This window comes from Ascaphus truei, chromosome 12, assembly GCF_040206685.1.
Source record: "Ascaphus truei isolate aAscTru1 chromosome 12, aAscTru1.hap1, whole genome shotgun sequence".
NCBI classification, from domain to species: domain Eukaryota; kingdom Metazoa; phylum Chordata; class Amphibia; order Anura; family Ascaphidae; genus Ascaphus; species Ascaphus truei.
Genome location: NC_134494.1, coordinates 10898241 through 10923200, shown reverse-complemented (window position 1 = coordinate 10923200; position 24960 = coordinate 10898241). Strand labels below are relative to the sequence as shown.

Below are 24960 nucleotides of genomic sequence, written 5' to 3'. Positions count from 1 at the left end.
TAAAGCCTTGTTATGATTTCACCTTACAACAGTCTCCATTGTGTACCTCTGCACATGTCCTCCTACAGAGCCTAACAGGTGTTCCTGATATATTACTGGCAATGTGTGTTTATATGCTTCCAGTCACTGTGCGATTTACTATGCCTTCATGTACCTAATCACCTAGGAGATTGCTCTCAGTTATTCCTCCCTGCCCTTGGAGGTAACCCGTCTGTGTGGTGTTTACTTATATCTATTGAGGTAGTAATTATATACATCATAAGAGGAACATAGAGGTGTTAAGTGATATTGTGTCATTTTCTATGTGAGGTATACTGATACATTTATCATACACCCATTCCATATTTGTACTAAGTGGGGAGGTATAGATCCACACTGTTGGAGGCATAAAACTGGAACCCTAGATCCAAGTTTGGTATTGGACTGCCACCCCATGGAGGATTTTTAATATTGCTTCACTGTATATAGCTCACTTTTTTTGTTATATTTACATATGTGATTAAAGTTTTTTTATTTTCATTTTATGATCATATGTGGATCTCCTCTGGAGGAAGTGTTTTGAGCCAGGCAACTATTTTTAGGTTGTATTTACATACTAGTGGATGAGATATTTTCATATCTCTGACCTATATGGTCCTGATTCCCTTATTCCTCATTGAGTGCATTTAATAGGACCTTACCTGTGTTTATGTAGTTTGCGTTCCTATTTGCACCCTGATCATTAGAAATACATGTACATACTTCCAGATATTTACAAGTATTAGGTTGAGCGGTTTGGTCACCACTACTGTTCTAATCAATTGTATGAGCCAAGTTTGTTGGTGTTGTGTGGTGTATGCATCAGGGTGTCTTTTCCAGAAATTAAAAACGATGTTTGGGGATTGTGTAAAAAACAGAGTTTGGGTGTGTTCTGTGGCACACAAATGTAAATGATATGTAATATTAAACTACATGCATGCACCACTTTTGTCCATCACAAATGCGTCAGCATTGTCAATCACGTATTTCTTGCACAAGCAACAAATGCAAATCAACTCAAACATGTCTTAATGCATTTATATGTATGAACATTGTCGCACTCTTGACTCCTCATCAGTCAACAATTTATGTAGTTAATGAACTCTACGGCTCAGATCCACAGAGCTCTGTTATTGATTTAATGAGGCCTTAACTTAACGCATTGTTAAGTGCTGACGGGCATCTTCAAAGCTCAGTAACACAGTACTAAGTGCTGTTTTCATCCATAACAGGCCTTGCGTACCTATAATGGGTGTTAGTGCTCATGATTAGAAAAGGGCGTATCCTCTCAAATCCGTTTCCCGGATTTACTCGCGTTATCACCCCAAACTCCGTTTCGCGGTGTAAAATTCACAGACAGATTTGGTCTGGTTTAATCCACGTGGATTCATCATAAACCGCCATTGGAAACAATCCGTTGACAAATTTGTAGAATCCAATCTGCGGATTCAGCAATCCATAGTGCATTTTAAAGAATCCGCCACGGGTTGCTGAATCCTCCGATTGGATTCTACAAATCCATCAATGGATTGTGGAATTCACAGAGTAGTTTGGTAATAATAATAAAAAAAAATCCAAAAACCGCGAATCGTTCTTTTTGAGATTGATCCGCTGAAATCCGCAGACCAAAGGAACCGGACGATTCACCGCAGATCCAAATTCGCCCTTCTCTACTCATGATATGTAAAAGAGTTGTTCTGTTCTAACAAGGCCCATCCACAGAGCTCCATTATAGTTTTATGCAGGGATTTAACGATGCCTTAGGCTATGGCCCCAGTGGTAACGGCTACGTGCGTGCCGTAGCATCTGCCGTTGCTTGCACCTGTTTCAGCAGCGACCTGTGGTCTGCCGCTGTGCTTTCAGAGCAGAGTACGAGATCTGACGACGACGACGGGGGTGGTGGGGGCGTTGGAGGGCCATAACATCACGCCCTCATTAGCTGAACCACCACCGTGACGTGGCCAATGCTCGGCCGCCGCAACAAAAATCTTATCTTTTGGCCAAGGTGGTCGTGCACTGCGGCTTGTGCGCGCACACACGCTGACTGTGGCCTGCCCCACAGAGGGCTGTGCCTTGTGAGCAGCGTGCACCGCAGTGACCACTGGGAACCTGGCCTAAGTTAGGTATGACCAAAAGGTTCCACTTCCCCTCTATCTTCATGAGTGAAGGGGGAAATGAGCGCAAAAAATACTGTGAATATATAATCAAAGATGACTTATAGTCCCGAATATAGATGTAACAGATGTTGATGGGTGCAGCAAAGGGTAATACGTGGGTTCTTCAACCACTGGAAATGGCGTAGAGTAGGAGGATCCAATGCGCACTCACATCCAGATAATATGAAATAAAGGAAAAAGGACACAATAGTGTAATTCTGTGTGTGATCGGTATAGGTAAAGGTGGTAATGCACTCACATTTGGTAAGATAAAACAGGCATCTCGGTTAATCAGTTTAACCAAACTGTTGTTGAAGAACGTCTGATGTCAGGATGCTTCTTATGGTATATATGATCTCCGACGACAGGATACTCACGATATCTCCCAGACTCACAGGCGGCAGGATATTATGGGGATATAGAACAAAAAGAACACACACATAGTGTAATACTGTATAAGTAGATATAATCTATAACTCCATAGTATATCCACTCACATTGTGTGTACTGATAGTACGCTTTTAGGTTGTTGAAGTAACCAACTTATGATGTCTTCCAGTGATAACTCCGGGAGGCACTTCCTGCCTGCTCTGTCCACTTCCGGTCCCCTGGGGCTGGAACAACCTAAAAGCGTACTATCAGTATGGTTTTGCAGCCATATCAATTTTATGTCTCCATGAGCTAAGTTGATGTTCAAGGCTTCTGATTTGCCACTGTTAATTTTTAAACCTGGCAGTTTACTACAGTTGGATAGCTCATTGAACATGTTGGGTAGTGAGGTGAGAGGTCTGGTTAAGGAGAGTAGGATGTCGTCGACATTCAATAAGATTTTAAATATGTGGGTACCCACTTGTACACCCCTTATATTGGGATTGTATCATATTCGAGAGGCCAGTGGTTGCAGAGAGAGGGCAAATAGATAGGGGGACAAGGGGCATCTCTGATTGAGAAGGGCTCAGATGCTGAACCCGAGCATACAGTAGTACTGTTGTTGATGGGCACATAGAGCAAGTATTGCTCGTAGAAAGCGTCCACTTAAGTAAAATTTTCTGAGTGTTTCTGTCATGTACACCCAGTTGACCCTATCAAGCACCTTTTCAGCATTGGGACAATAATAGAGATGGCAACTATTTTGGTTTGACCACTGCAATAACATAAATTGCTCTTCTAGTATTATCAGGCACCTGTCAGTCTGGTATTAAGCCCACTTGGTCAGGGTTGACTAGTTCACGGAGGTATTTGTTTCATCTAATGGCCAAGATCTTTGAGAAAAATGTCAACATTTATCACAGAGGGAGTGTGAGAACATTTTGTGTTAAGTGAGCATATTCTGATACTTTCAAGTCAAAATAACCTTTCTTATCAATTTGTTTACTAGATGCAATAGATAATCATAGATCTTTTAATGACAAGCATGGATTAAATGGAAAACGTAATATTCAACCAGAAGAGGACATAAAGTCAGGTAATAACTAATGTTCTTATACTTGTGTTTTATTCAGTTACTTTGCTGAAAAAAAAGGTGTTTTGGCTTTTGCCGAGACATGCTTACATTGTGGGTTTGAAGCAATAGATTGAATGTGGCATTGTTCATGACAACACAGTATAGGGGTCTACAGTATTTATCAAGTAAGAGAAAGTAGAATGATAACCAATAATTTTTTGAAATTTTATTTAAATTTTCAAATTGCATGTCCCAGGTATTGGCATTTAATAGAGTGATGAAACATGACCATAGCTTGTTTTACAATTTATAATGGGTTGTCAGGAAGTATATTTGTGTTTTTGACGTTCATGTATTTTAAACAGTACAAGGGGGGTTGTGACTTTTTTATCCAAAATATTGTTATAATGCCTTATCTGCAAGCTGCTTCCAGCTTCATAAATAATGCTGCAGCTTTTTAACAACAAACAGCAGACTGGTGTGTCTAGTTGGAGGACAATGTAGTAATTGATTGGGTTACTGACTTAACTGTAAAAGATTCTTGATGCAATAGACTAAGAATAAGAAAGTATTAAAAGTGACATACTTATGTCCACATTTGTTTTCCTTTTTTATTACAGTGTATATAATATATTGTTAATCTAGTAGATACAAAAAGAAAATATTTGGGTTATACAGTATATGGTTACATTACATTACATCATAGATGGAATTATAGTTTGCAGAGATTTCATATCCTCACAAGTGAAGAATCCTGTGATATATTTCTCCCCCAGAGTAAACATATTTGCAGTTTAAAAACTGTTTGTTTCAGAGCCAGGACAGGGGTTGGAAACATGGATAACAGTTAATCCTTGCATTGGATTGTTTTTGTAACACTTTCACCCATTATACAATTATGGTGGTCTAGTTCATTTTTGTTCCATATTTCAAAATGCTTGAATAGCTTGTTAAACCAACAGCAGTACCAAAAGCCTAACTCTGATCAGCAAAGCAACACATTGCACAAAATGTACAATTGATACTGTTTTATTTGGGGACTTACCTGTGGGTCATACAAGACTAAAGAGAGAATGCCGTAGTGACTTCAATTTTACAATAGTTGGAGTACAGTCTAAATGCAGTTATTTTATGTAAATTGAACCCATATATTTAATTGCCCAATAAATCTCAGAACTTGCATTGTTGTGTTATTTAGTATTCCACAGGTTTAAAGTAAGTTCTCATGTGCTAATGCAGACTAATGGATGTTATTATTTCCTAAATACACACACACATTTTTAAATCAATACAGTCATATAAATGGTCACATTTATAGCTGCTCAAACACAAAATGATCCAATTTGGAAGTGCTTATAGAAGAAGGCTGTTAATGGTCAATTAAAGGTGTATTTACAGTACAGTAATGCTTAAACCAGTGTTTTTTCAACCAGGGTTCCTAGCAACCCTTGGGTACCCTGGGCCTCCCTAAAGGGTTCCTTGCAATTTTCTGGTCATTTGAAAATTGTATCAAATACAGACAAATTTACAATGCATCTGATCACAGAGTTGCTTTTAGAGAAGGTTTGGGGTTCCTCAGAATTTCACTTAGGGTTCCTTAACCAGAAAAGGGTTCGAAACCACCGGCTTAAACAGTATGCAGTTGAATTATAATTGTATTCGTTCAGTAGATATAACAAACATGTATCTTCAGGTAGCCACAGTAATATTAGTTTATTACTTTATGTATTTACTATTGAATCTCCCTTTAAAATTCACAAATATGAATGATTGTAGAAACCTAAATAAAAAATGCTATTAAAAGTATTATCCTCATAGGAAGCACTGGCGCTTTTCATGCTGTTCTTCATTTGTCAGTGTACAACTGTGTTGGAGTTTGTTTAAAAAATATCTCTTGTGCAAGTCATCTGAAGCCTTTTGTATTTTCTAATGGCATCAGTTTGCCTCCTGACACACAGGCCCAGATGCTCGATTTAATCAGGGCAAATAACACCAAATTACCTAAATTAGTAATGGATGTTATTTTCCCTAAATTTAATCCATATTCACAAAGATAATGACATGCAAAAACAACAGCCATTGTTTAACTCATGGGTGTGCAGTAGGCGTAACATCAGGTTAGATTAACACTGCCTTGCGTTAGCTTCACATAACATGGTTCCTGTAATACCAGTTTTACCTTAATGTGGTATCACTTGCATCCAGACCCTGATATCTTGGTTTTGCTGTAGAGGAAGCAAGATGCATGATGCTCCCTTAGCCTTTTTAATGTAACGTTAACCAAAATGAATGTAACGTTACTCCTAACACCTATGTTCTAAAGAGAATTATGTTACGATAATCTAGAGTTAACCACTGAAATAAAGTATCAATATTATTATTTCTAAGGACATTAGGTTTACTCATTTGCCAATCAGATACTAATGAGCCTTGTGAAGTTAACCCAACATTGCAGATGCACTGAACTCCGTTAATGTTAGCACAGATATATAATGTTACAATAAATAGGTCACAACAAAACTTGCCATTATTCCCTCTCAGACCATGATTATCCTACCGTTATTTCATACTAGTCCCTATAAAGACAAATACAAGATAAAGTAAAAAGTGGTATATTCTTTTGGTCTGGTACTTCGCACTTTCTATTAAAATAGTTGTGTCAGACCAAGAAATATATTATAAATAATATAACATTAATAAACACATGCATTAAAATGTTTGGAATGCGGTAGTGTTTTATTTTCCTAATACTCAAGTGCATTGTATTACTTAACGCGTCTCTACCCTATTAACGTACCTGCTAATGCATTAGTCATTACAATACTTATTGTCAGGTTAAATCCCTGTGTTAACCTGAATGGCCTTTAGTGGAAATGCAATTTTTTGGAGTGGAATGTCTCTTTTTGATATTATTGGCACTAATGATGGTAAGTATGTAACCATATGTTATTTCAAGGTGTAGCACTGGGTTAACACTAGGATATTCTCTTTAGTGAATTGTCGTTACAAATAACTTGATGTTGTTTTAGGTTAAATAGCCTAGCATAGCTTAGTGCAACTGGTTCTTAGTGTTAAGCCATAAAACACCTTATAGTGACATGAAACTTTGGAGCCTATTCACTTGAATGGACGGTAATGTATTTAGCGATATTGTAATATGTGTTATGGATTAGCCAGATGTGTCTTATTTGCATGTCATCATTAGCCAAAGTAATTTTCTGCAGTTTAATCCCTATGTAATGTGATGATGGACTGAGCAAGTTTTGGGGTCCTGTGAAAGACAGGAATATACTGTGATGCCCACATCACGTTGCAGTATCTTTAAATCCCAGAATAAGGCCGGAAACATTGTATTTCTCTACAAGGCGTTTATTTACAGGGTTAAATCCTACACCAACAGGCCCATCATCCCTTTAAGTCAAAACAAAACATAAAAATATCTCCTATTCCCTTTAGGGAAAACTAACTACACCTTAGCTTTAGCCCTTTCTAACGGTGCTGGCCAACTAAACTGGTTCCCAGCTTAAAACATGCCCTATCATATGCAACAACACAGTCTTCGGTACATTAATATGTTACTTATCTCTTTGTCTTGTACCGATTTGGGGCTCCAGGTAATTCTTTCTGGAACCTGCGAGGGTTTAAGGAATCCCTCTTCTCTGTAAGTCCAATGTTAAGGACCGGACATCCCTGCTTCAGCACAGTCTCGCGTCCTTCATTATTCTTCCCTGGGATTCAAACCTATGCAGTCCCAGCAGACCACCATCCAGAGGGTCTAGGGGACTGTCCAGTCTCTTTGCTGGGGAGCACTTTGCCTCTCTGCCCCCTTTCTCTGGGGAAATCAGTCTCCTCTCTGTGTAACATACAGAACACCTGCAAGCTCATATTAAACCCCCAAAATAACCACAACATATATATATATATATATATATATATATATATATATATATATATATATATATATATATATATAAAAGCATATAGGTGTCACAGAGGAGTGCTACTGAGCATGGCGATATATATTTAAAACCAGAGACAGAACATGAAACACAGACAGAGCTCAGTGCACATCAAGTGAAACCTATACACGGTACAGTGCCTAAATATATATGTATAGATATCTATTAAATAAAATGGTCTTTTAGTTTAACATTTTGGCCAAAGTGTTGTAAGCCCCTGAGCCACTACACGGCAGACCACATCTCAAGGGTCCCTAACACTAATATAAATTCTTAATAACCTGTGCATTACCAGGAAGAATGATTTATAATAAATCTGTCAAAATTAGTGTAGTCACTTCCTGACTTTTAAAACTCCATGTGCAATCAGGAGTCCAGCCTGCTCAATTAGTTTGCATCTGCTGCTATCTTCTCTAGGGGAGATTAACTCTCTGTAGACTGGAAAGCACACTTACTGCACTGTTCCAGCCCCTAGAAATAGTGATTGTATCACAATACATGCATGCGTTTAATGTACTATTTTTACTGTCCCTTGTACTGTAAATAGATTTTGTCACTGTTGAACCATTATAATTCATTATAATTTTGTTACCATTGCTAGCTTCACAATGCAGTATACATACTAAAGTATTAGGACATTAGGACTAATCAGTTATCTTTGAGTGGATTTTGTAATTGTTCACTTCCTAAATCCAGGCTTTGATGTGCAAGTTACATATTTACATAGTTACATAATAGATTGTTGGTTGATAAAAGCCATATGTCCATCAAGTTCAACCTATGTTACATTTAGATGACAGTTACATATCTATATTTGTATTTACAGTATATTGATCCAGAGGAACGCAAACAAAAAACCCTAGTGAAATATCATCCAATGATGTCTCAAAAGGGGAAAACATAGATTCGTTCCTGACTTGAATAAGGGCAATCATATTTCCTCCTGGACCAACATCTTTCCCATGTTTATTTATTTGATTTGATTTTTTTTTAAAATATCTATTGTTTCTGCCACCACAGTCTCCATGTGTTATGAATTCCACATTGTACTTGCCCTTACTGTAAAGAACCATTTCCTTTGTTCCTGGGGAAATCTCCTTTCCTCCAAACTTAAGGGATGTCCCCATCTCCTTTGTACTGACCTTAGAATCAATAGTTATTTTGTAAGCTCCTTGTATTGTCCCCGAATATATTTGTATATAGTTATTTTATCCCCTTAGATGCCTCTTTTCTAATGTAAACAAATCTAATATAGCTAGCTTCTTCTCATAAATCAGATATCCTTCCCCTTTATTAATTTGGTGGCTCCTGTCTCCACTTTTTCTAATTCCATAATGTCTTTTTTATGCAATGGTGCCCAAAACTGTACTCCATATTCAAGATGCTTTATACAGTGGCATAATAATAATATAATAATAGTTTGTTCTTGTATATCACTTCTAGTTTTACGTAGCGATAGCGGGGACATTTTGCAGACACAGTACCTGCCCTGTAGAGCTTAGAATCTATGTTTTTGGTGCTTGCGGCACAGGGAGATAAAGTGACTTGACCAAGGTCACAAGGAGCCGCCACCGGGAATTGAAAAAGGTTCCCCTGCTTCAAACTCAGTGCCAGAGTCAGTGTCTTTACTCACTGAGATGCTCCTTCTCATGCTTATTTCCTTTCCATCCATGCCCTGTTTAATAAAAGATTGGGCACCATTGCTATGCCTGCTGTCTACAAGCACTCCTAAATCCTTCTCCATCAAGTATTGACCTAATTTTGCCCCAGTTAATTAGTAAATTGCCGGATTATTCTTGTTTCCCAAATGGATAACCTTACATGTATCTGTATGAAATGTCATCTGCCATTTACCTGCCCAAGTTCTCCATCTATTCAAGTCCTTGTGGAGAGAAATTACATGCCTAATTGATTTTTCTCTCTATACCAATCTCAATGTCATTAATAAACAAGTTAAAAAGCAGGGGACCCTGTACCAAGTCTTGAGGTGCTCCACTTAGAACTTTAAACCCAACCTGACTGGCTCCATTTATGACAACTCCTGTTATCTATCCTTCAACCATTTTGCAATCCTGGTGCAAATAGTTTTGTGAGACCAATTTCCTTTATTTTGTACACTAACCTATTTTGTGGCACTGTATCTAAAGCCTTTGCAAGATCTATGTAGACCACATCAACTGCATTACCCTGGTCTGAAATTCCTTATTACCTCCTCAAAGAAACTAACAAAATTAGTTTGGCATGACCTATCCTTCATAAATCCATGCTTACAATTACTAATAATTTTGTTATCCATTAGGTATTCGTGAATATGATCCCATACTAAACCTACAGTAGCTTCCCCACTATTGATGTCAGGCTCCCAGGTCTGTAATAGCTCCCTATTTAAATATAGGTACCATGTCTACCCCAATCGTGGTATACTGAGCCTGTGGAAATGGAATCATTAGATATTAAATGTAATGGTTTGGCTATTACTGAACTTAGCTCCTTAAGAACCCGTGGGTGCATGCCATCGGGGCCAGATGCTTTATTTACTTTGCTTTTATTAGGCCGTCTATGCACTTCTACATCTGTTAACCAATTGTTTATTAATATATAGGTTTTGGCTTCCTCCTGTTGCACTATTTTTGCAATTTGCTCCACCCTTGTATAAACAGGGGCAAATCATGTATTTAATACCTCTGCTTTTTTCTTATTGCCAAAAATTGACTGCCCATCTCACCCTGAAAGGGTCCTACTGTATGTTCTCCTTTCTCATTTTTTTTGTTAAGGTAGTTAAATACATTTTTAGGGTTGATCTTACTTTCTATTGCAATCCTTTTTTTCATTTACAGTTTTTGCTAATCTGAATGCCCCTTTGCAATTTTTGTGACATTTCTTATAATTCTGATATTATGGTTCAGTGCACCTACCTTCTGACTTTAAGAACCGGAATACCTGTCTCTTCCTTTCCATTTCCTCCCACCTGTTTATTTAGCCACATTGGTTTAGACTTGTTTATAAAGGTCCTTATCTAACAATGTTTTAGACTGCCCATTTATACAGCTCAGCCCCCTTATAATGCTGTTTTTGGGGTCCAAAGAATCACATCGCGTTATAAGCGGATCGCGTTAAAAATAATGTACAATTGTATGATTTGTACAATAAAGTATTTAAGATACCAATAATCGTGTTGTAAAGTATTCATAAATACAAAAATTGGGAGCCACGCTTGCATCGCGTTATAAGCGGATTCGCGTTATAACAGGGTTGAGCTGTATTCCAATTTTTTTTCCTGCAGAAATGTCATCCCAATGTATTCATTGCAGAATATTTACCAACTACTCTATATTGTCAAATGTACGAAACGTTATCATATTGTTACACATTTCATTCAAGTTTTCTAGAAATTCTAGGCTAAGGTCTGGTAATTTACGGATATCTTTTGCATAAAAATTGGTGAAATATTGACACAAAAAAACTAAAATCTATACATTGGAATAAAATATGCATCTTATATTTCCTTCCTTCTTATTACTCCATTTGATCAATCTCTAAATTGCTTCCTGACCTACAATAAATAGTAAATAAACCAAAAGTCATAAGTAAAAATGAAAAATGTCTCTTAATATCATTTTATAGAAATATAACTTAATAAATCAGATGGATTAATAGACTATTAGTTATATTTTCATGTTGATAGTTATATTTTTTAAACCATTGTTTCATTTCCTACTACAGTATACTCTTTTTACTCCAAGGACACTACGAAAGAGGGTAAATACTAGTCCATAACTGTCCTGGTCCCACTGTACTATATTATATAGTTTCAGAACTTTTAAGCACAAGGGTGGGAAAATAGAATTAATATATTTTTGCTAAAGTAATATACTTGCCTATCTTGTATTGTAGGCAACCTTTTAAGAACCCTGACTGATGACAATGTAGTGCGCACACTGGTTGAATTTTTGACTTACCTACACCTGAAAGGTAAGTGCAGCTTCAATATTCTAATTTGGCATATGAATAGTACAAATAAATATTCTTGAAGGAATTCCCAATAGATAAAGGTGGGACAATTTGTTCATCCCAGTTAAATCTTACCCTAATTATGCAAGGGTCTAATTAATGTAATTTTGGCTATAATTAGTACATGTTCCCCATAGGCCAAATTGTTATTTATTTTAAGATTATGATGTGACAAAGATTCCGAAAGCAGCTACATTCGACCTTTAATGCTGCTTCTTAATCGGGATCATAAAAAAAGCAATGTACACTGTGAAAAGAGTCAGGGATTATGTGAGCGGTCTCCATGAGGCATAATGGAAAGATGTGCAATGTATTATTTATTTGTGTGACATTTCAAAGATTTACCATGTTAATATTTTATTAAGTTTCACAGAAACAGAACATGTTAACCATCAGACAGTACAGACAGATGTAGCCACGCTATCGTTCCTTGAAGCGACTTTTAAAAAAATGATTTTCCTGGGAATGTGAAAGCTGCAGGAGATCAATGTTGGCTTACAAGATGCTTTCTTCTCTGTGGCCAGGGAATTGGGCCCACAGACCGGGGGAGTGCAAGGACATCTGTCCCAGGCCTGGCAGAAGAGGGGGCCTACCCAGGTGATCTAGAACCGGAAGTTAGGCCCTGCCATAGGTACCTGGGTGGGTCCCCTTCTGTTGCTAGATACAGCCTGGATGGACCCTGCTCCACAGGTAAAGGTTCAGGGGGAAGTGAATGGGGGGGACAGGGGGAAAGGAGAGTGCTAGAGAGAAGAGAGGTTAGAGAGAAGGAGAGCAGGGGGAAAGTGAGAGAAAGGGACAGATAGTGAGATAGAGGGAGGTAGAGTGGAAGAGGTGGGACGAGAGGAGAAAGTGGGTATGACAGAGGGTGGGAGTGAGATAGAGAGGTGGGGGAGATTGAGAGGGGAACGAGGAGAGAGTGAAAGAGGAGGAATGACAGAGAGATAGGTAGAGTGAGAGAGGGAGTGAGTGGGGGACAGAAAGAGGTGGGGTGAGGGGGAAAGAGTGAGGAAGGAGAGATAGTCAGGGGAGATGTAGAGAGGGGAAGTACAGTATGTGAGAGGGAGGGGGATACTCACAGGGCCACCTCCCCCAACTCAACAACATGGGGACCCTGGTGGAGACTAAAGTCCTGGGCTCAAGGAAAGCTGTTGGTGGCCTTGCAAGGAATATCCCAGTTCATTTCTTGCAGCATTCCCTGGCCGAAGGGAATCTTAGTCTGGTTAAATCTGTGCATACTGTATATAAACATAAGAATTTTGAAAATCAATGCTTTACTAGCCACATAGGTAGCCAAAGGGGAAGTAGTGGTGTTTGATTTAAATCTTAACCTCTTAGTAGCCATCAGTGGTCAGCTAGTCATGTAAACCCATGACTAGCTGACCACTTGGGTTACTAAGGGATTCATACCTAGTTAAATGTGTAATGTATTGTATCACCTATTCCATGTGGGAATATTTTACCATTATATACATTGGTAAGATAAAGCTAACGGCAGCCTGGAGTAGTTGAAAAAAAATTGCTGTACTTTTTGGGGTTAACCAGGTTCTGATAAATATCAGGACTTGATGACTGGCAACAAAATGTTTAATATGCGGTATTTACAGAATTTGGAATACGACACAATATTTGTATCAGCCGTGGTAACAAATTCATTACGTTTTCCCGTAATAAGCTGATCTCCTTAAAAAAAAAAAAAAAAAAAATATCAATTTACTTTTGCTTATGTAGCCCTCTTTCTGACACTCTAAAGAGACTACGGGTACTGCACACACCTGTGGCTCCAGGAGATCTGAGCCTCCGCTAGCTGGGAGCCTGGGGTAACACTTTATACTAACGGCAGCGCCTCCACTTACCCAGGATCCCCATCATGTAAGATTCCCCTGGGCAAGAAACATATCCACACACATATGCTTGAACGGACTTTACTGTAATCACTAATACCTTATCACTTATCTTAGCACTTAGCATTGGCAACCATACATAACACACTGATAACTGGCAATGTCCTTATAACGTTAGTGGCTCGGCCATGCTTCTAATGAGTAATGTCTCTGTCCCGTCACCGCGTGCCCCACACCGTGTCCATGTACTGTAATGTATTTGTATAGGCCCAGTCCTTTGGCTACTCCACTAGTGTCCAGAAAGAGTGTTCCCTAAGGCGGGATCAGCGCCTGTTGACCGGTGTTGGTGCACTTGTGGTAAATACCTTCCGGTCACTGCGGTTACCGGTAACAGCTTCGAAAAGGATCCGTCGATCCAATGCTTTGCTTCCTGATGTCGCAGTGTCCAGTCGTCTGGTCCCAGATGACTGCAACAACCGCAACTCTGCACCTTTGTCCCTAACTGTTACTCAATAAGGGAATAACGCTACCACTATAGGACGTCCCTGCAGCAACTCACTCTACGGTGGCTCAGGGATTCTCTTAGGGGCCTGCAGGGAAGATCTGTCCTATGCAGGCGGGTCACGGACCCCCTGCACCCACACTACCTCTTCCTCTGCCCTCCGGTTCCCCTCTGCCTAGCATGGTCTCTCCCCCACGCTTCCCTTTCCTCCTCCCGCAATTCCAGCCCCCTGATTGGCTCCCGGCATCAGGTGACTGCCCTAAAGCTCATGGGAGTTGTAGTACACCAACGGAGCCTTTCCCTTATTGGCCCGTCGTTCGCGGGCTTGTATTGCGCATGCGCGACCTCTCTGCTCTGCCAGTGCCTTCCGATTGTTGCGTAATAAACATGGCGGCGCCCTATACTGTTGGGCCGCCGCGGAACCTTACACCATTCTCCCCGAGCACACACTGTAACTGCATAAGGTACCTAACACACCCCTACACTTATAATAACGCACTTTTGGCCTAACATACTGTAATGACTCTAGGCCAAGCTTATTGATTCGGCAACATTTTTAGCCCTATGAGGCTTGGCGAAACGTTTCACAGGGAATTGCAAACGGGGGGAGGGACATGCTTAACATTTTGTGAATGCATTTTGGACAGTTTCACACCTCTGTGGTCAATAGGAGAAACCTATCAGTGTGCTTAGAAATGTCCACCCAGAAATTTGCTTTCAAATGGGAAAAGATCACAGGACAAATCGGACAAATCTCCTACAGTATGTTACTCGCACATAGGGAGAGTAATTTACCTAATTAGAAGTTGGACTCTTAAGGATTTACAGTATGTATTTTTTTGCAACCGAATCTACTACAGTACAGTATGTGGTTTTTGTATCAAGGCAGTTTCACACTGCACCTAAGTATTAAAGCATTTTGATCCATATTTTTGTCCTGGCTGCCCTAGGTTGCACCCTGGGGAGAATCGGTAGGAGGAGTTAGGGAGGAGTCACATGGTGCACAGATTATAATGAGATGTATTAGTCTGTGTCCCTCTGTGCCATTCCTTTTGCTTTTTATTTACCCCCAAAAATCCTCCATATTTGAAGAGACGTAAGTTTAAAAGTCTGCATCAGATGTGAGAAACTATTATGTATGCTACCCCTGTACTCCAGAAAATGGAATAGTGCATCTAAACACACTTTTCTCTATGCTAATTTGTTACATGGACCCCTAAATTACGATGTATGTTACATGGCATGTCTTTTACTTAACAATTAAAAAAAACAATATACATGTAAAAATAATACAAAAATGACGTGTTATTTAGGAAATACAGATGTACAGATGCAGTCTTTTTTATCTAGCAGTGTCTGTGGGCATGGGACGGAGCACATTGCGCTAAAGCAAGGATACTCTGCAGGGCAGTCCATAGCAAGCTGTAAAGGTGCATCGGGATTAACACAGCGGGGGTCCCTGTGTCTGAATGGGACTCGCGCAATGTGAGTCCTAGCGGGCTGCACTTGTCTGTAAGAGACCCGCACTAAGAGTGAGACTGAATCCGTCACTCTCACTGTGCGCCTCTAATAGGCGATCGTGCGTCTTTTATTTTAACAGTATTGAAGCAGGGGGTCTCCGGAGCTGAATCGGATTAATCGGATTAATTTCAGGTCCGGGGAGCCCCTGCTTCCTGAGTTACAGGCCCCGTTATGGGGTGCCGGTATCTCCCTGCATTGTTTAAATTCTCCCGCATCATGGCCCACATGACCAGGACATTTAAACAATGCAGGGAGATACCATAGGCCCCAGTATGGGGTGCTATCTCGGGAATCAGGGTGTCCCCGAGGATGAAATCAATGCGATTCAGCTCCGGAGACCCCTCGCATCAATACTGTGTTATTAAAATAAAAGCTGCGTGATCGCCTTTTTCGAGGCGCGCAGGGAGAGTGACTGATTCAGTCTCACTCTTAGTGCGGGTCTCTTACGGGTGCAGCCCAGTAGGATTGACAAAGCACGAGTCCCATTCAGACGCAGGGACCCCCAGTGTGTTAATCCTGATGGGCCATTAAGTCTCCTTACTGAGACTCACGAGCACACATGAGCACAGATGAAAATAACACAGAGTAGAAGTGGAGGGCAGTGCGACTGACCCAAGGACTACAGTACATTGATAGTCAGCGATATTGCAATCCGTGGCGTGCTGCCGCGTGACATACACAATGCACCAGCGGTAGATGTGGACACTGTTTTAATCAGCCATGCGTAAGAAGGTGGTGAGCCTATTGTGCTATTTCACCTACAGGACCACGCCACGGGTTGCAATTATGTTGGCTACATCTGTATTTCCTAACAGATCTGTATTTCTGCCAGCGATGCAGAAATGAATCCTTATAAGTAATGGTATAAATTAGTATTTTTTTTAGGGAAGTAGGGCAGCTTTCCATCTCTTCAATCCCATGTAAAGCTGCGTCCCTGCTGGTGCTGAGAACTCCAACTGTCATTGTGGGGATAAGAAAAGGAGGGTTGGTTGTACTGCAGAAGTGCTGTCTTTTGAGTAGTGAATCTTCCCTTTCCTCCCCCACCTCTATGGGCTGCCTTAGTGCCAATCTACCTGGATAATCCCCCCCCCCCCCCCCCCACTCCGACCTATAAACTGACTGGGTTGATACTGGTACATTTGCAGTCATTTTGGGGCTTAGAGTCCTATCAGGTACTCTGAGAGGAAAGCGATGTCCGGTGGGTGCATCGGCACAAGGGCTTTTGTGCACTGTGTCCCCATGCGCCGAGTGTATCGGCCAGACGCACCCATCTGACATCAGTGGAACTTGGGTTGAGTCTATTTCTACAGTGGGGAAACAGGCATCTGTCCCATTCTGTGGTAAGTGCAGGTAGTGCTGTACATTTCTTCCCCATTGTCTTACATTTTGTTTTCCTTTTAAAGCTCTCCTGAGCTAAGAAAATAGTGACTGAAGAGGCTCTGTGGTACCCACTTTTGAGCAAGCACATTCTGAGGCAGCTAAGAGATCCAGATCTCAAACCTCACTGTATATGGTCTCTCACGGGTCAGGTAAACATGTAGAGGATGAAAGACATTTTAATTTATTGAGGGATGAAGGTGACATTCCTGAGGAACCTGGTCCATATCAAATTCTGTTTATTGTGAAGATACTTAAGCCCTTGAAAGTAAGGACAACCAAGAAGAACTCAATACCATATACATATTCTCCTTGGAGAAACATAAAAATAATAGAGCATTCTCCTTACATCAGGCAGGTCGGATATAATTTATAAAGATTGGGATGCCACTTTTAAAAGATCCTCGACTCATTCAAATTTGTATTCATTGTATCCTTTTAATGAGAAGGATCTGGAGCTTTGAGGAACTGTACCAAAGATAGGTGCTGCGGTCACTAATTTATCCCACAAGTCAATAATTACCTTAGAGACGGTTCTTTCTTTAAAGGGGCAATCCCTCCTAGGACCAAATTTAACTAATGTAATTCCAGTGACATATTTAAGGCGTCTCACCTTGGTAATTGATACCCTGTTAGCCGCATTTTAAGTTATAAGTATTTGTATTTATTTGTTAAAGTTAGTCTTGGGAGGAGTTTTATTTCCTCTGGCTGCTCCCTTTTTTGTGATGTCATTGTGTGTTGTACAGCTCGATTCCCCTCCACCTCCCTTTCACTTTATTGGTTTTCTGATAAGGACAGGGTGGGGTGAAAACACTTCATTGACAAATCCCAAAAAGGCAGAGGCATTATGAAATGCCATTCAAGAATTTCTGTATGTATGTATGTATGTATGTATGTATGTATGTATGTATGTCTTTATATATATCGCCATTAATGTACATAGCGCTTCACAGCAGTAATACACGTGACAATCATATTTAAAAAAAATGATATAAATAACACAAAGGGGAGAAGTGCTTCAGACATAAAAGTAATATTTAGGAAAATGAGTCACTGCTCCGAAGAGCTTACAATCTAATTTTGTTGGTAGGAAGAACGTACAGAGACAGTAGACAAACAATAATCCAGCAGTAACATATACTGTAGTTCCAAAGAATCAAGAATGAAAAGGTTTATTTAGAATGAGTGCAATATAAGTTCCAGGCACTTCCCTTTGGGATATTGACTGATCTCCTCAAATATTCACAAAGGTCATGGTTACAGTGGCTGCATGTCTGAGATGACAAGGTGTTTTTTCCTTCCTCATCTAGATAACTGTGGGATAAAAGTAAAGACCGGAAAGAGGCAAAATGAGTAGTTTCCACCCCGCAGAACCTAGGGTAGATATCAATTTACAGGAAATTATATTTCAGGGGGCAAGCAAAAATATTTGACATAAATTCCAATCCATGAGCAGAATAATATATGAGAATTCTATGTCTCATGAGCGAGTTAGTCGACATAATGACTTGGCCCAATTGTATTCAAGAACATTACATTACAATTTATTGACAATATGGGACAGAATTTAAAGAAACGTACATCAAAGTGGGAGCTCCTCAGGAGTCCGGAAAATATTTTAATGTTACCTTACAACCATTTATCGTATTGATACTTATAACGCATATCCACAAAGGTGATGTGTTATGATGCCCTCGTGTTAATGTGAAAAATGTTGCTTCGATACATTTCACGGATGCCTGGCTTACTAATAGGCAAATCATATGCTAATGAGCCTTTTACCTTACAATGCAGATCCTCAAACCTCTGTTAATGTTAGCGCATGGAAATAATGCCACGATAATTTGCTTCCAATCAGCATCTTTGACATAAGATCTGTGACAAAAGAAATGCTACATTTACACAATTAAATTGTTCATCAACCAGTACATATATTTTTGGCAATTGCTACGACAAATAAACGGAAGCACGCAAAGTTTCCAAACTCCTCTCAGGGACAGAAACCAATATGATCCCAGGTACAAAAAATCTCAGGGCAGATTTTTTTTAAGCAGCTATGAAGTTGATCTGCTCTGCAAATCTTTCATAGAATTACACAAGCCAGGGGAAGCCACAAAAGATCTGATAGCTTCCTCAAACCACTACAACCACTCTCATTGTACTGCTCAAGGAACAGAGATCCAAAGGCATTAGCGATGGATGCCATGAGCTACCCTACACTTCATCCCATTTCAATGATCCAAAGGGTCATATCCAAGATATATAACTACGGTTATTTTTATTGAACCAGTATGGCCCAGTTTGCACTGGTATGCAGATCTTGGTCAACTTAGGAGTCCTTGGACTGTGGTTGCTCCTGGCAGTTCCAAATCTACAATCTAAAGGATTATTTCATCCAATTTTCAAGGCATGGAAATTGAAAGGCAATCACAAAAAAACTAAACTTGCGAGAGAAAACTATTAGCCCCCTATTAGCAACAAGAAAGGTAGTAACATTTTCAATTTATCACAGAATTTGAAGATCAGGCTTGTTGCGGTAGAAACAACATTGTTTTGCTGAAGGCTACCAGCCTACAAATCATCAACTTCCTGCAACAAAGTCCCTAAAAAGACCTCAAACCTGATTCCATTAAAGTGCAGGTGTCGGCATTGGGAACTCTATCAAAACCCCATTTCCTCTAACTCTCTCATCATGAGGTTCAAACTGCATCTAAAAGCCATTTAAGATGAAGGTCTCCAATCCTAGTCTGGTACTTTAACATTGTGCTGGAAGCACATACCTCAATTGGGACACTGAGCATTAAAGAGGATTTTCTGGTAGCTAACATGTCAGCCAGAAGAGTAAAATGCTTTAACCTCTTCTCTGTACGTACATATCATCCCATCAAGATAAAATCACCCTGAGGACTGTACCATAGTCTAGATCAACGGTTATCTCCTCGTTACACATAAACCAGGATATTCTGGTACCTTTGTTCTGTTTAAATCCTCAGAACAAAGACAAAAGGAAATGTCATACTTTAGATGTGGTCAGAGTTTTCAGAATATACCTTGATTGTATGAAGGACTTTAGAAAATTGGGCAGACTTTACCCCATTGGAAAGTCCCTAAAAGGACTTCATGGTTTCCAGTAGTTTAATCTCTAGATGGATAAAAAAAAAAATTATTATCACAGCCTATCAAAACATTATTATTATTATTATACAGTATTATTATCTCCATTAATTATCAGGCACCCATGCAAGCAGAGCCCAATTTGACTATAAAGTGCCTCAGGCCATAGTAATTTTATATAACTAAATTAGGTTTTAAATTAGGTTTGCTCCCTAGACAAGTAAAGCTCTGGGAAATACCACTAATTTATGGCTGCTATGGGGGAATGCAAAGGAAAGGAGGAAATGTTTTCATGATATTTGCCTTTCCTCAAGTCCCACCATGACAGCATATTTCCGTTCCATTTATTTTTACCTGCCACCCATGAAGTAACAGGAGTTATTAGACTGTATATATCTATATCTATATTTGTGTTCCCTGATACAGTAACTGTGCTTGTTCATAACTCGTGGAATCAGAAAACTAGAGTTGAGAGGAAGGGGATGAGCTACATACACCCAGATGCTTTCTTTTCTTATCCTGTTTCAATAGGCGGTGTAATGTTACCCATTTGTTTAAACGTAGCCAAAGTTTGATGGCACTAGATTCAAGACAAATAATTTTTACAATATTTTCTCCTTTTTGTGACTGAGGAGAGGGATAAAATAACTTGTCCATGGTTCGCATTTTCTATTCACATCAGTCCATTTTTGTGTGTTATTATATCTCAAGAGTTTCATACTAATAAAGTACTACAAATTAAACTCTTCCGCCAAGGAATATGTTTAACAGTTGTTAGATTCTTTCATTGAACTGCTTTGCATTATTATTGCAGTTAGAGACTGAATGGATTTAGTGCTGTAGGATATTACCGTCATTTAACTATTCATAAGGATGGTGTAATACACGATTTCATCACTAGTAGCTTGTTCTCTAGTCAGCGTCCACATTTCATACAGTATGTCTCCTCTCTTCTTTATTTGCAGAGTCTGGCGTACTTGACAATCTAACCTCGCCAATGTCATCAGAAGAAACAAATCAATCATGAAAAAAATATATATACTTTCTTTGATTGTATACTGAATTACTTTCCAGAATGAAAATAACTAATCAAATTAATGTTTATGGTTTCTACTTATTTTTCATAATTTCCCACTTATAAATTTGTCTGTATAACACTACAGTGTATTTTTGCTTAAGCAAAGGTAAGCTACACTACAGTATAAAATAAAAAATAACACCTGCTGTCTTTTTTTTTTAAATTTGAAATATATCTAAACCAATAGTTTAAAGGACTGCTGGTAGCTTGATCAAGAAATTACAACGTAACAACAATATCGATATGAAGATTCATCTGTGTGAACGAACCCTGTATGCACTCGTTATCAGCATCGTATTTATGTGATATGTGCCTATCACCATCTTGCTTATGTACTATCAAATGCATATAGTTTTGATGGTGAGATAGTGGGGGGAAAGAGGAGGGCTTTTCACAAATACAAGGTACTCCTTTTAAATAGGCTGAAGGTGGTCTTTCTGGCAACATGTAATCTGTTCTTTTGTAGGTATTTTACTGTACATATCGACATTGGCTTGATAAATTACACTTAATAAATTAAAACCTGCAAATATATTATGCATAGTATTAGTAAATGCTCCCATTTTGTGTTCCAGTTAATTTAGGGAGTGTATAATTATACAACACTGATTTACATACCAAAACCACAATGGAGCTTATTCTTTACAAATGGCACAATATTTTCCTAGCCACAACACATCTTGTTTACTAAGCAGCAGACATAAGAGTGAAATGCTAAACTTTGTTGATATTTTTCTCACATTTGCTGCACAAACTCAGTGGATAAAGACAAAGAAAAGTGGCCAAAAAAAAAAAAGAAGTGGTTGAGAAAAGAATTTGACCCATGTCGCATTGTTCCAGTATTTTGTCTTTCTCTGCTCCCCTTTACATAACCCTGTATTGTAACTCCTAGTTCTTTCTAATATTTTGTTTTTTATTAAAACATTTTTTTGTACTTTTCCCTTAAGAAGAGAAAAAGAGCTGGTTAGTGAGTTTATTTTTACGGCTAGCGGGAAAGAATCTGGTTGGTTACTTGTGACAACACAAATGGTTGAAGGTATGTGTTAAAGGAAGAGCACTGTGACACGCCCTACCTTTTAGTTTTCAGGGGTTAGGGACACTCAAGTTATTGTAGTCCTGCCATGGGTGCATACAGGATCAAGAAGCCAGTAACTTGTATGTAGTAAAGGAAAGAAGAATCCAGGCACTCCAATAGTCTTTGGAAAATAATTGTTTTTTTATCCAAGCCGGATAAACGCTTCAGTCCTCTCTGGGACCGAAACGTTGATCTGGCTTGAATAAAAAAAAAATGATCACTACAGTACAGACCATTGGAGTGCCTGGATTCTTCTTTCCTTGACTTCATACAAGTTCCCTTCATTGCTACTTGATCCTGTATGCATCCGTGGCTGGACTACTTTAGTGGGAGTGGACCAAAATGTTATTTCAGACAATTTATAAGAAATAGGGACCATTCAGCAATTTGCCACTAATCTCTTTAGAATAGCCACCTCAATACTGTGATGTCAACATGACGAATTACCGTATATTCCTTTCCCAGTCTGTATTCATTTGGTAATTTTTAAGAAACAAAAAGACAAGTGTAGCCAGATGTATGGCATGGTGAGCATTATCAGGTGTAATGAGCCATGCAAAGCATCTTTAAACTTTCTGCAAAAACCAGATGTACAGAAGAAAATGTGTACAGACTTTAGTGAAGGTTCAAATAAAAAATAAAGAAATATATTAATAAAAGAATAAATAAGCAAGCTTTATTTGTATGTATGTATGTACGTATGTCTTTATTTATATAGCGCCATTAATGTGCATAACGCTTCCCAGTAGTAATACACGTGACAATCATATAAATAACAACAAATAACAGATCATGGGAATAAGTGCTTCATACTAAAATTAACATTTCGGAAAAGGAGTCCCTGCTCCGAAGAGCTTACAATCTAATTGGTAAGTAGGAAGAACGTACAGAGACAGTAGGAGGGCATTCTGGTAAGTGCATCTGCAGGGACCCAAGTTTTATGTATCATGTGTATAGTATTAGCCACGGTGCTACTCATATGCTTCTTTAAGCAAGTGTGTCTTCAGGTGGGTCTTAAAGGTGGATAGAGTGGGTGCTGTCAGGTATTGAGGGGAAGGGCATTCCAGAAGTGTGGGGCAGTCAGTGAAAAAGGTTTCAGGCAGGAGAGGGCTTTAGATACAAAGCGGGTAGAGAGAAGACATCCTTGAGCAGAACGCAAGAGTCGGGATGGTGCATAGCGAGAAATTAGGACTGAGATGTAAGGAGGGGCAGAAGAGTGTAAAGCTTTAAAAAAGAGGAGGAGAATTGAGTGCGAGATGCGGGATTTGATAGGAAGCCAGGGGAGTGATTTCATCAGGGGAGATGCTGAGACAGATTTAGGAAAGAGTAGAGTGATTCTGGCAGCAGCGTTGAGGATATATTGTAGGGGAGACAGGTGAGAGGCAGGGAGGCCGGACAGCAGGAGGTTACAGTAATCGAAACAAGAGAGAATGAGGGCCTGAGTGAGAGTTTTAGCAGTCGAATAACAGAGGAAAGGGTGTATCTTGGTAATATTGCTGAGGGAAAAGCGACAGGTTTTAGATACGTTTTGAATGTGAGAGGAGAATGTGAGAGAGGAGTCGAGTGTGACCCCTAGGCAGCGTGCTTGGGATACTGGGTGAACTATAGTACTTCCAACAGTAATGTGGAAGGAGGTAGTAGGGCCAGGTTTGGGAGGAAGTATGAGGAGCTCTGTTTTTGCCATGTTAAGTTTAAGTCGGCGGAGGTCCATCCAGGATCATATCACATAGAGACATTCAGAAACTTTGGTCTATACAGCAGTTTTAAGGTCAGGGTTTGAAAAGTAAATGTATGTGGCATCAGCATAGAGGTGATATTTAAACCCAATAGATGTGATTAGGTCACCTAGATAACGTGTGTACAGAGAAAGGAGAAGAGGTTCCAGGACAGAGCCCTGGGGTACCTCCACAGAGAGATCAATAGATGAGGAGGCGTTAGCAGAAGAGACACTGAAAGTATGATGGGAGAGGTAAGAGGAGATCCAGGATAGAGCTTTGTTACGAATACCAAGAGTATGGAGAATGTGAAGGAGAAGAGGGTGGTCCCCGGTGTCAAATGCTGCAGAGAGGTCAAGTAATATGAGTAGAGTGTAATGACCTCTGTCTTTGGCAGCATGGAGATCATTAGTTATTTTAGTGAGGGCTGTTTCAGTCGTGTGGACAGCGCGGAAGCCAAATTGTAGAGGGTCTAGGAGAGAATAGGTGTTCAGAAAGTGGAGCAAGCGAGAGAATACAAGACGTTCAAGGAGTTTAAAGGCAAAAGGCAGGAGGGAGACAGGTCAATAGTTAGAAAGACAGGTAGGGTCAAGCTTGCTGATTTTGAGTAATAGTGTAACTGTTGCATGTTTGAAGGAGGAAGGAAAGGTACCAGAATAGACGGAGGAGTTAAAAATGTGTGTGAGCGTAGGGATTATAGCAAGAGGTTTTAGGAGATGGGTGGGAATGGGGTCAAGAGGGCAAGTGGTAGATGGAGAAGAGGAGAACAGCAGTGCCACATCCTCCTCTGTGACAGTGGAAAAAGAGTCAAGGAAGGCAGTACCAGAGTTAGGAAGAGGTGTAGGATGGGAGGAAGAAACAGAGGGGATGTTCTGGCGTATGGATTCCACCTTGTCCTTAAAATAGTCAGCAAAGTCCTGAGGTGAGATTGAGGAAGAAGAAGAGGCAGCTTAGCGTGGTTTGAGTAGAGAGTCAAAGACAGAGAAGAGTTGACATGTGCGTTTTGATTAGTGCATGTTGATTAGTGAAGGAAAGTAGGTTTGTTTAGCCTGAGAGAGGATGAAAGAAATAAAGTGATAATAGCGCTAAAGCTTCTAAACTAATCAGTGCTTATCAAAATAGTGACAAGTAAATAATACTTTTATAAGC

At 39.6% G+C, this 24960-nt stretch overlaps 1 protein-coding gene across 1 annotated transcript in view; it reads left to right on the top strand.

Moving 5' to 3' along the window:
- The window catches only part of GAL (galanin and GMAP prepropeptide), a 29442-nt gene extending 6728 nt beyond the window's left edge, over window positions 1-22714 (top strand). Inside the window, exons 4-6 of the mRNA XM_075566632.1 lie at window positions 3553-3639; window positions 11472-11549; window positions 20909-22714. Coding sequence (XP_075422747.1) covers window positions 3553-3639; window positions 11472-11549; window positions 20909-20970 — 227 coding nt within the window. The 3' untranslated portion in view covers window positions 20971-22714. The remainder of the gene's footprint in view (window positions 1-3552; window positions 3640-11471; window positions 11550-20908) is intronic.
- The last annotated feature ends 2246 nt before the right edge of the window (window positions 22715-24960 follow it).